Here is a 12471-nt window from a genome sequence, read left to right as displayed (position 1 = left end):
TTTTAACAAAAAGACAAAAGTGAAACAAATTTGACTAATTCAAGGGAATTGGAAACAAATTGCCTTGTTTCTACAAGGTAATTTTACTATTTTTTAAAAAGATTTTTTTAAAAAGTATAAAAGTTACCTTTAGGTGGTGGGACTTCTTCAGGACCTTTTTTAACCACCTTTTTGGAGACTTTCTTTACTGGAACCTTTTTTTCTGCTTAAAACCAATAAATTTTAAAATTTAAATTTAAAGAAATCCAACCAACAGCCATAATGAAACATGTGCACACTGTCCAAAGACTTTAAATATTCTTACCTGGCTTCTTCTCCACTGGTGGTGGAACAAGAGGTAGAAGAATAGGAATAGGAGCAGCTTGTAGGAAAAATGAAATATTTAGAATAAAATGTGATTATGATGTTTTCTTGTAAATGAAGAAGAATCCTAGTGCATTTGGAAAATATATGACATGATTTTATTGCAGCTGCAGAATAAAAGCAAACATGGTGCTCATTCTGACAGTTTACTGTAGCTGGAAGAATATATTGTGAATGCGGATCCCCAGTCTACCTTTATTTGAACCCTTGCCCTTCTCAGCTTTATTTTCTTTATTGTCATCACTCTCCTATTTTTGCTGATAGTAATTCACCTAAATATCAAATCTTTCCCTTCCTGCTGCCACTGCAAACATTTACCAAATTATCCTGGAAATGAAACCAAGAAGATTGAACTTTTAAGGTCCATAGTAAACTATTGAATGTAACAGAAATATATGTAATGTTTGTAGTCTGTAGTCCAATACCAGAACCTGGGAAGACACCATGTGCCATAAACATGCAATTCATTGTATGGCTTTAAAAGATTATTTGTATTTTATTTTCCTTTTCTTTTTTTTTTTTTTTTTTTTTTTTTCCCCAAAGGGTAGTAATTTAGGCAGCTTGTTTCAAAGATATTTCTGTGACAAAAAAAGAAAAGGTGAAAATAAAGAATGATCAGAAGAGGAAAACTCAAATAAAAGGAATATCAAGTGAACAAGAGACTGATAGGAAAACAAGATGGAAAGGACAAACTCTTTTCAAGAGAAAAGGCTTCATTCCTACCATTACCTGTGTATAGATTTCACCTTCCACACAGCAAAACAAGCCTGTTTAAGTCAAGCCTTGCTCATATTATATTTATAGAGACATATTATATTTGTAGAGAGATAAGTAACTAGATCTTATCACTGAGCTGTCTAAGATTTTTCTCTGAGGTTCCCACTGGCCTGCTGCTTCAGTACAGATATAAAACAGCACTATGTTACCCTACCTTCAGCTGGTTTTTGAGGTGGAACTGCGACCTTGGCATCAGGAACATCTAGAAAAACAAAATGTTTAATTGACTTAATAAAAAAAAAAAATTTGAATATGCTGTCCCCAAGAATAATAGTTCATGGTGCTTTAATCTTTCCTTTTCTACCATACAAGGATTGCAGCTTGCTCCTCAAAAATAAGCTAGCTGACCAATGGGTAACTAATTGCATTAATCTTTCTGTCTGGCCAGACTCTACACTGTTTCATTTTATTTCTAAGTAATTCTAGCATCATTTTGGAGTAGGCTCTTAAGAACATTCAGAAAAGAAGACCATTATATATCATAAGGAGATGATTGCTACCCATTTTGCCTCCTTGGTTATTTTTCTTCAGTTGTGCAGAAGACATCAAATCTACTCATTGGTAACTCTTAATTGTTCTATTCCTCAGTCACTCAAACAAAAATAAACCTCTGTGTTTTAGAGAATGTGGCTTCCCGTATTGTACAAAATAGGACCTCAGACACATTAATATCACTGATTTTGGAGTTACCACAGTATTCATTGCCATTATTTATGAGGATAAATAGTTCCTCATATATATGGATAAGGAATATTTTTTCAGGGTGTAGGTTTGACTTACTATAACCAGGAAAAAAGGATTTGAAAATAGAAGATAAAGCAGAGCAATGCAGTAAATCTATGACAGAGTATAGACATGATCTTGTGCCAGACTTGCCGTCTTTACCTGGTGGCTTCAACTCCAGTTTGATTTCTGCAAAAAAATATTAGATTTCCTTTAGGACTATTTATCTTTCCAGAATCATGTTTCAAACTCACAAATTTGCAGATGGCCATGATCACAAATTTGTTTAGCAAATTTGCTAACCTTTGGTTACCAGATAGAGCTCTGCAGTGCTTCTTGCTTCTCCCCTTGGTTCAAGACGAGCAATTACAGAATACACACCTGCAACAGCCAAGAATGTTGATATTTATATGCCTTTATCATTGAAAAAACAGACAACAAACTCAGATAAAAGAATAGCATCAGCACAAATATTCCATGCATTTTTACCTTCATCTTCTGCAGTAACATTGTGAATAGTCATATAGTGACAGCGACCTTCACTTCTGAAGCTGTACTTGGGACTCTCTCTCAGTTCGGTGGGGCCTTTATACCATGTCACAACTGCATCATCAAAAGACACCTCGCACTCAAAGGTTGCAGACTGGTGTTCACTCACTACAATGTTCTGTATGCTCTTTGTGAACTGAATTGGTTCCGCTGTTTTTAAAAACAAAAAAGATACCTATTGTTATGCACCACCAGGCCATATAGCTTATTTAATTCCTTCTCATTGTTTTCACAGCTGTATTATAATAATAATAAGAGTTAATATCAATAGATCTTCAAAAAGTAGAGTAAGAAAAAGGGATTCCATCTTCTATGAAGTTGTCTATGTAAGAATGAAGATTAGAAGACATAAGAGTACAACTGTACAAGATTGCTGTGCAAATAAGTTATGCAAGAGAAGTCATTAAGGAAATCAAAGATAAAGAATAATTAAGAAAAAGAGGAAATCTAAGGAAAATATAAGAGTATCAGAGAAAGAGAAAATAAAAGCAAGTATGACTCAGATTGTTTGAGGGCCAGGGGACATTAGTATTGATGATTTAGTCAAAAATACTAACTTACACAAGTATGTCACATATTGTTCAAAGAGAAAGGACAGCAAAATTCCTTGTTTAGTCCATTTCCAAGTTTGGGAATATCTCTTTAAGAAATTCTTTTTATTTTCATTTGTTCTGTTAGTGGAACATCCAGAAACTGTTTATCACTACCATAATAAAGAGATTCTATATCTGTTTACAAACCTTCAATGGCCAGATCTGCAGTTGTTTCTAGATTGTCAAGCTTGCAGGTATATTGTCCCTGGTCTTCTGTTCTAACATCCTTGATGATGAGTTTGTGTACTTTATCAGAGACTTGTGTTGAATATCTCCCGCCTATCTTAATGGGTCTCCCATTTCTATACCACTGAGACTTGGCATTTGGGATAGAGAACTGACAAGACAGCGTGCATGTGTTTCCTTCCTTGAAAGTAGTGTCATGAAGATGCCGTTCAACTGCAGGTTCTATTAGCATGTTAAAACATACATTTTAGCAGACATCAGACAGTGGAATAATTAAAGCATAAATTAATTTAAATACATACTTCAAAAGTACACTTACCAATGACAGTTAGCCTGGCACTGGCAATGTGTGGTCCACACACTATTCTGAAATTTCCCTGATCCTCAAGTTGGCAGTTCCTGATTCTCAGTATGTGGCGATCACCTTCAACTCTAATTTCATATTTGTCATTGGAGTCCAGTTTCTGGGTTCCCTTGTACCATGAAAGTTTAATTTCTGGATAGTTAATTTTAATCTCACATTCAAAGATGGCATCCTCATCTGTTAAAACCGTCTGATTTTCAATGTCTCTGATCAGAGTAATAGGCTGAAAAATATTAGTTTAAATTAGTTTCAAGTTGCCTGTTATGGGTTTGAATATTTCACAAATCAGTCCAAAAATATGTTACCTCTGTCTGTGAGAGTCGTTGCTGAATAAAAGCTACAAGTTCATCAAATTCCTGATCTTCTCTTTGAGCTTTTTCTGTGAGCTCAATTTCCTGTGAAAAGGAGGAATATACTCAAAGATTAAAGGATACTAATGTCAAGCAGTCATGTTTATCCAACATAAAATTAGTTCCTACATCAGATTTTCTGTAACTGTGCTGTAACTAGCTTATCTTTCCATCTTAAAAACTGCAGTCAAGTTGTGAAGACAGAACATCCTTGGCCAGAAGGTCCATTCCTTCTTCTTGGGTTTAAGCATAAAAGAAATTGAGAACTGTCAGTAAAAGATCTAAAGAGGAACCAGAAATTCCTACCCACACTGTAGCATCAGTGCGCGGACACCAAGTCTGTTCAAAGGAACTGTACTACTCCTAACAAAGCCAATGCTGCAGTCATGCTGTGTCTTACCAATCTATGACTTTCTTCTGCTTGGGTTTGCTTTAGTAACTCAAACGCTTGCAGGAGGCCACGGAAATCTGTAATTCCATACATGCGAGCATATTTCTCATATTCTTTGGGATCTACATTTTTGAGAAGTTCCAAGATATCAATAGTTTGTTCCTCTTCTTCCTTCCTTTTTGTTGGAGTGCTATTCAAATCAATGACATAAGTTAAAATATACAACACTTCATTCCTAAAAAGTTGTTCACTGAAAAAATGAATCAGCTTAGAGCTGCTTTGTGCAGTGGAATCCTTTAGTTCAGTCTAGTCAGGTGCTTCTATTTTTAGTACAGTTATTCATATTTAACCACTATTAAAAAATTATATCTTGATCTGAGATATATAATAAAAATGTTTCTTCTGTGTTGATGGTAAATTAATCTATAAAAACTTTCTATATACCTTTTTAGTTTTGCCCTGAGATCCCCTTCAACAACTTCTTCTTTCTTTCTTTCTTCAACTTGTAGGTTTACACTCCTCTCAATTTCACCATGTTGGTTAAAAGCTACGCATTTATACATGCCAGAATCAGTTTTTATTGCATCCTTTATTTCTAGTTTGGCTTCATCTCCTCTCTGCTGGATTATAATGCGACCTCCCTGGTTGAGTTGCCTCCACTTTCCCTTCATCCATTTAACATTTGGAATTGGGTCTCCTCCAACTTTTGCAATAAATTTTGCAACAGTCTCTGCAGAAAGATGCAAATGAGGAAGATAAGTCTTTCCAGCTGTCTGTGACAGCAGGACATAAACAAAAGGTATAGGCAAATAGAAGATAATGTACTTCTTTGAAAAGAGTTCTTACTTTCCATGACTTTGATATTCTGAGGCTCTGACACAAAATAAAGTTTTCCTTCCACTTCTGCTTTCTTAGCTGCTGGTGCAGCTGCTGGTTTTTCTAAAAAACAGAGTCAAACAGTTAAAAAGATTGTTTTGTGTAATAGTTTATGTTCATGTGTGATGATGCTTTCAAAGGAATTGTAAAAAAGGAATTAATTACAGAGATGGAACAAAATATTATGCAAGAGATAAAAATACAAAATACTTTCATGTTATTTTAATTAATTTGTATTTTACTTTCCAGATGAAAGTGAACACTGTGGGCCGTATTGTGCTGTTCATTAACTTCAGTCAGGTCATTTATATTCTGCATGGATGCAAATTCATAGATGGATATGCAAATAAGAATCCTCATTTTCTAAAATGGATAAGTTTTTAGAGAGGTATTCTTTTTTCTATTTCTGGAAATTTCACTCTCAGAGTTACTTGCAAAATACTTTTTATCAGTGATCTACTAAACTATTTTTTTTTCTTTTGCGTAGTTCTTGGCCTTGCAGTTACCCATGTGGTGAAAAAGATACTATTTTTACATATTACCGAACTCTTATTTATTTTACGCAATGGTAAGGCAAGACCTACATGAAAGAACTCATGCTTAGACATACTTACTTCCAGCTAAAAGGTCAAAATGTCTTAGAGTTGTAACAGTACTGAAGCAATTAGTCTCTAAGACCACATGCTCAATCAAATTCCTTTTGTATTTTCCTTTAATAAACACCACTGTTCTCATCCTTTCCATAAAATATGTATGTCCAAGTAATTTCACTCATTTAGTTTGGATTTTTCTTAAATTTGGTGTTTAGATTTAGAAACTAAATTCTTAATCTTTTTGGTAAGAATATACTATGGATTTGACACTGATCTCCCACTGTTTATGTCGCTATTTATATATAAATTATTGTTAAATATACTGTCTTCCCAGACTGTACAGTTTTGCAAAGAACTAAAAGATACTGATTGTCTGCTATTAGATTATTAAAATTTTTGTTCCACAGAAAACAAAGCAGAATGGAATCTTGCTTTAAATTTCCATCATATACCCTGTTTTTCTCCATGTTACTGTACCTTTAACCGTCACTTTAGATTTGCAAGTATCAGTGCCAGCTGCATTTGAAGCTTTGCATACATATTCTCCTGAATCAGATTTGATAACAGCAGCAAGTTCCAGAAGAGCTACTCCATTAGCAAAGCTGAAGTTGCATCTGTCTGAAGCTCTTATTTCTCTCCCTGCCTTCAGCCACTGAATCCGGATTGGTTGCGATCCTTGGACGTGGCAGCTGAGATGTAGGGTATCACCCTCCTCTGCTGCTGCTGGCTGAAGAGGCTGATCAAAAACTGGAGGCTTTTTAGGTTCTGGAATATGAAAATGCTTGAGTGAATACTCAAGGAAGGGAAGTATGATTAAGAATGTAAGAGAAAAAGAGATACATGTGATTCTTAAGAAGAGAGTGGCAAAAAATGAAGGAAGATAATGTCACCTCACGACTTGTCTCTCACAGATAAACAAGTCTGAGAATTTCAGTCATATTAAAATGGAATTAATATCAAAAGAGTGTTTTCTATGCCAACATGCAAGAAATATCTTTTCTCCATGCAGCAAGGACATTCACGTGTGAAAAATAATATAAGAACTAAAGCACTGCTATTAGGCTGCAAAACTATATAAGCACTTCTATAGAAAAAAATATGCAATCTCCTGCAAGAGTATTACGATGAAGTGCCATGCTGCCACAACACACTGCCGAGGCTGCCCAAGCTTAGCTGTAATTGCACAGAAAAACTGTTATTCCATGAAAAAAGAATGATTAAAAATTCAACAGAAATATCACACAAATATTTCAATCTTCACTTTAGATCAGTCATAGCAAATACTGAAAAAGTAAAGAAGCATCTGCCTCAAAAATGTTTAATTTTTATCACAAAATTGAAAGAATTCCTTGATTTTGTGGTTTAACTCAGTGTTCATCTCAGGACAAATTACTGCTGTTAGGTGAGTAAAACCAGCTCATAAGACAGAAGCTGTATAATTGCAGCCCATATACAACAGAGAAAAGAAATAACCAAAGGAAAATAAGACTTCAACTAACCTCTGATAACAACAGAAGATGTACACAACACGCTTCCTGCTTCATTGGACACTTTACAGGTATATAAACCAGCATCTGATTGCTCTACACTCTTTATATGCAAAAGTAAGGTATTGTTTTTGAAAGATATTTCACAATGAGGGCTTGAATGAACTTCCTGATTGTTTTTATACCAAGCAACAGTCAAAGGCTGAGAGCCAGAAATACGGCCCTCAAGTTTAAGTTCATTCCCTTCTGTTTCTTCTACTGCTTCAGACAGTTTCTTAGTAAAAGTAGGTGGAGTTTTTCGTTCTGTAAAAAAAAAGAACATATTATTCAAATTCTATGAATCAAATCTGAAATGAAAAATTCTAAAGAAAATGCTTCAAGAAAAATCTGAACATTGGGAAACTGAAATTTGTTCTCATTCAAATAGGAGTTTTTTTAAAGTGAAAGTTTGCCAAGATAAACAGCAGGTGTCCTGCTCTTAGAGTCACTGTAATAGCTGATTTTTCTATTTGAAAAAAAATCCTCTTACACTGATTTAAGTCAAATGCCATTTAAAAAAACCCCAAGATTTTTGTTGAGTTCTCAAGAAAGAAATAGGCCAAAGCCTATAAAGAAACTAGACCAAAGAAAATATTCTTTCATTTCTCCTCCCACTGTTAATGACTCTTTCTAATTCCCTTAAAAGACCCATGGGTATCTATCTCCAGATAGGAACTTTCAAGCTATATCTCAAATGTTTTTCTCAAACTCATTTTGTAGCAATAAGGTTAACTTCCTATATAATTAAAGGAAGAAAAATGTACACACAAAGTATTATTTATTCAGTACCTTTAACAGTCAGTTGAGCTGTGCAAGACTCCTTTCCAACTTCGTTGCTAGCATAGCATGTATACTTTCCAGAGTCTCCCCTGTCAACACTCAAGATGGTCAAGTGGGCTGTGTTGTCTACATAACTGATCTGGTAGTTTCTTCCTGTTCTAATCTCTTGGTTATCTTTTGCCCAAGTGACTCTAATAGGCTGTGTTCCAGAAATGTGACACTCAAAGTCAGCACTTTCTCCAATAATACCATCCACAGGTGTAATTGGGATGTCAAAGAATGGAGGAGTCTTCCCTTCTGAAGAGTGAAAGAAATAAAAAAGCATCATTTCAAAATCTTGATTTGCTTTAAACCTCTGTGAAATGAATATTATTTGTACAATATTAAACCCATATGTAGAACAAAAGTGAGTTTCAAGATATTTCCATTAAATATTTCACAGCCCACCGACCTGTAAGGACAAGCCTGCCACTAGAAGAAGCAGTCCCAATCGCATTGGTAGCTGTGCAGGTATATTGCCCAATAAGGCTCCTATCTGTCTTCAAAATCCGGAGAGTTGCTACATTATCCACAAAGGATGTGTGAACATTGTAGTCCTCTTTTACACGTACACCGTCTTTAAACCAAGTTACTTCAATAGGTTCTGAACCAGCAATGCCGCAATCAAATGTAACTGGTAAGCCAACAGTTTCATGAACATCTCTTAATTTTCGTGTAAAAGTAGGAGGAAGTTTACGCTCTGTAAGAAAGCAGGTATTGTACAGTGAGGGTTTTCAGAAGATATGTACCTATTGCTGTACTCAGCAGTAATCACTGCCTAATATACTGTAGAGTATGATGGATTTTTGCTCATAGCCTCCAAATAAAAATGTTATTCAGCTTATCATTTATTTGGAACCTGATGTGAAAAGAGCACTGTGCATATAGTTGCAGGAAAATACATAACCACTCTGCCCTTAGTTACACCCAGAGAGCCTATTTAACCCTCAGGACTGCTAATGGTGGAAACAATCAAAGTAATATCCTCAATGGGGAAGGAAGATGCAGAAGCTTGCATCCCTACAGAAGAGCTGTGATCAGTAAGAGACATATTTCGATTAGCTTTACTGGTAGGCCTTTGTTAACAGACGACAATTCTACAGGCTATCTTACACGTCAAGAAACAGTAAAGTGTTTAACAAGGAAAAGGTAATCCTTGTTTTGCAAAATAGAAAAGCATACTTAAGAAAAATAGGCCATTTTCCTATTTTTTAAAATGAAATATTCACCTTGAACTGTCAGCAAAGATGATGAAGCAGCCTCCCCAACAGCGTTTTCTACTTTGCAGATGTACTCCCCACTGTCACTACTGTCTACCTGGCTGAAAACCAGAGTGGCAACTTGGTTCTTATAATGCATTTTCACAGTAGCAGTTCCTCTCAGCTTTGTATCGCCTTTGTACCATGATACAATCATTTCTGGTGTTCCAGCAACCTGGCACTGTAAGGATGCAGAATCCCCAACAGTCACCTGCACTGGCTCCAAGGGTGTAATGAAGTAAGGTGGTTCTGAAGAACAAACACACACCATTAGCATAAAAAGGTCTTGCACAATGACCATTAGTAGATCAAATAACACTTGATGAAGTAATGGTGGCTTGACGCACCTAGTATTGTGATTGCACCGTGACAATTGTCTTGGCCAGAATCATTTTCAATATGACATGAATATTGCCCCTGATCTTCTAGTTTGCTACTAGAGATTTCCAGTATGGCAGATGTTTCTGTAGTGGTGATGCTACACTTCTCAGAGTGCATTATTTTTACTCCATTTTTCTTCCATGTCACTGAAATTGGTGGAGTACCCGTATATGTGCATTCCAAGATTAAATTTTTCCCTTTTTCTACATTTAAATCATTCACCTTCTTCACAAATTTGGCTGGTTCTATAACGAACAATGGGAAGAAAACAAATTAAACAAAGCCAAGAGATTGTTTTTAGAAGCATAATAAGCATAAGAAACAGTAGTCTGGACAAACCTTTGACAAAAAGATGTGCTGTGCAAGAAATCTTCCCTGCCTCATTAGAGACTTGGCAGGTGTAGTCTCCACTCTGAAGTGGATGTACATCAAACAGCTCCAGTTCTGAAATTGAATCTTGCAAGGTGATGTTGCATCTTTCTCCTGGTACTAGTTCAACACTACCTCTAAACCATTTAACTTCCAATGGAGAGGAGCCTTTTACGATACTGGTAAAGGTTACATTTGCCCCAGATAAAACATTCAGTGGTTCAGGTTTCTTCACAAAAGATGGTGGTTCTAAGCATGCAAATAAAACAGACAGAGAAGAAGTACATTTGAACTTCTCATGAAGAGCATAGTAATCAGAAATATGCAGCAAAGGAAAGAATGAAGGTTTTTTGAAAATAAATTTGTGCCCTCTGACTCTGGCTTCTTTTTGATACTGACCTCTAACACTCAAAAATGCGCTGCATTCATCAGACCCAGCTACGTTACTAGCTGTGCACAAATAAGTTCCCATATCAGATTCCTGAAGTCTATTCACTTTCAGAGAACAGGTATTGTCTGTAAGGGTAGCCTGATACTTGTCTCCACTGGTAATCTCCTGTCCATCATGAAACCAGGAAACCAGAATAGGTGGTGACCCATAAACTTTGCACTCCAGTACAGCAGAAGAACCCAGCTGACCGTACGTTTCTTTCAGTTTTCTTGTGAAAGAAGGAGGTATAATACGATCTGTATTTGTTAAAAAAATAAAAAATAAAAATTACCATACATGAGCTTAAAATGAAGAAAGTTCCCCATGCATAATAAAATCAGTCTGTTCCTACACACTTAAGTCATTGAAAAATAGCTGGATGATGGTTAAGGATATGCTGGAGCTTTCATTCACACATTTTGAGGGACACCTTTTATTTTTGCAGTTCTTTTTCATAAGAAACAATATTGTTCCAGCTGTCCAAGAAGACATGTAGTTTAAGGCTGAAGAAATCAAACCCTTGCAACAACTCCTGCCCCTCAGAGATTAGGCAGGCATCTAGTCTTGATGCCTGTCAAAGTGGTATGCCAAGTAGTCCTAAGATTATACAAGCAATGAGTCTCTCATGACTAGTCTCAGTCATGAGAAACAGTTTGCTGTCTGAAGGCTTTGTAAAGGAACTATAGGATCAAACTCAAAAAGAGTAGTCAACTAACCTGAAACATGCACTGAAGCTGTGCAGCTGCTTTTACCAACACTGTTTTTCACCTCAAAAGTATATTCTCCACTGTCTTCTAGTCTTGCATTGAGGATCTTAAGTCCAGATACTTTGTTGAAGAAACTGATTTTATATTTATGGTCAGTGGACAATTCATTTCCATCCTTAAACCACCTAGCAGTAAGCTCTGGTGTGCCGTCTACTGTGCATTCCAGAGTACAAGAGTCTCCAGCTGTAACTTTGACTGGGCCTGGCTTCTCTACAATGACTGCAGGTTCTGCAATAACATGCAAGTCACAAAATTTTTAAAAACAACAATGTAGTAGTTATTAGTATGATAAAAATTGAAATTTTAAAGCATCTTAAAACACATTGTGGTTTTTATCCCATGCTACCAACCTAGGACTGTCAGCGTGGCAAAGCATTCCTTAACTCCAGCATCATTTTTTATCTGACAAACGTATTTCCCAGCATTGGCTGGTTCTGCATTTCCAATCCGCATAGTTGCAATGTTTTCTGAATAGGAGATCCAAAGATTATCACTTTCTCTAATGATTTCCCCTTTGTCTTTTAACCACAGAACAGAAATGGGCTGTGATCCTTCTACTGCAGCCTGCAGTTCAATCGACTCCCCAACTACGACAGTGAGATCACTCAGCTTCTTCACAAAGGTCGGTGGCGCTATTTAAGAGAAGATATTTAACAGTAAAAAACCACGCCAGGAATGGGAAAGTAGGAGGAGAATGGCAGGAACAATGAAATGCCAAAAAGGTGCCAATGTTTATACAAACCTCTTAGAGTTACAGAGCCAGTACAGGAGTCACTTCCCACATCATTTACAGCTTTACAGTGATATTCACCAACATCTCCAGTATCCACACTGAGAATGTGAATACTAGCTAGGTAGTTCTCGGACATGACCTTATACTTCTTGCTGCTCCGAATTTCTCGTTTGTCTTTATACCATGAAATCTGGAATGGAGGAGTGCCCTGAAGCTCACATTCCAGGTGAATATCAGACCCTTTCAAGGTCTGGACTGGATGGGGCTTCTTGGTAAAAATAGGGGGTGCTGAAAAAAAAAAGAGGTTAAAGTTTGTGTTATTTGAGCAAAGGAGACTGAAGAGGACAGACTATTCAAGTAGCCGTTCTGACACTGAACAGCAAAGACAAACCATAAATAAGAAAGATCTCCCACAGCATAAC

At 36.3% G+C, this 12471-nt stretch overlaps 1 protein-coding gene across 1 annotated transcript in view; it reads right to left on the bottom strand.

Annotated features, from left to right (window-relative positions):
• The window catches only part of TTN (titin), a 242891-nt gene that overhangs the window by 151474 nt on the left and 78946 nt on the right, over positions 1-12471 (bottom strand). Inside the window, exons 87-109 of the mRNA XM_074873084.1 lie at positions 12059-12337; positions 11667-11948; positions 11266-11544; positions 10519-10806; positions 10090-10368; positions 9717-9995; positions 9340-9618; positions 8523-8810; positions 8081-8368; positions 7265-7555; positions 6243-6530; positions 5143-5235; positions 4741-5026; positions 4306-4486; positions 3861-3950; positions 3511-3778; positions 3153-3413; positions 2353-2562; positions 2167-2244; positions 2026-2052; positions 1295-1342; positions 305-361; positions 128-205 (exon numbers count right to left, since the gene is read on the bottom strand). Coding sequence (XP_074729185.1) covers positions 128-205; positions 305-361; positions 1295-1342; positions 2026-2052; positions 2167-2244; positions 2353-2562; positions 3153-3413; positions 3511-3778; positions 3861-3950; positions 4306-4486; positions 4741-5026; positions 5143-5235; positions 6243-6530; positions 7265-7555; positions 8081-8368; positions 8523-8810; positions 9340-9618; positions 9717-9995; positions 10090-10368; positions 10519-10806; positions 11266-11544; positions 11667-11948; positions 12059-12337 — 4797 coding nt within the window. The remainder of the gene's footprint in view (positions 1-127; positions 206-304; positions 362-1294; positions 1343-2025; positions 2053-2166; positions 2245-2352; positions 2563-3152; positions 3414-3510; positions 3779-3860; positions 3951-4305; positions 4487-4740; positions 5027-5142; positions 5236-6242; positions 6531-7264; positions 7556-8080; positions 8369-8522; positions 8811-9339; positions 9619-9716; positions 9996-10089; positions 10369-10518; positions 10807-11265; positions 11545-11666; positions 11949-12058; positions 12338-12471) is intronic.

Source organism: Strix uralensis, chromosome 6, assembly GCF_047716275.1.
Source record: "Strix uralensis isolate ZFMK-TIS-50842 chromosome 6, bStrUra1, whole genome shotgun sequence".
NCBI lineage: Eukaryota > Metazoa > Chordata > Aves > Strigiformes > Strigidae > Strix > Strix uralensis.
The sequence above is the reverse complement of the archived record's forward strand: the minus strand, read 5'-3'. Positions and strand labels throughout refer to the sequence as shown.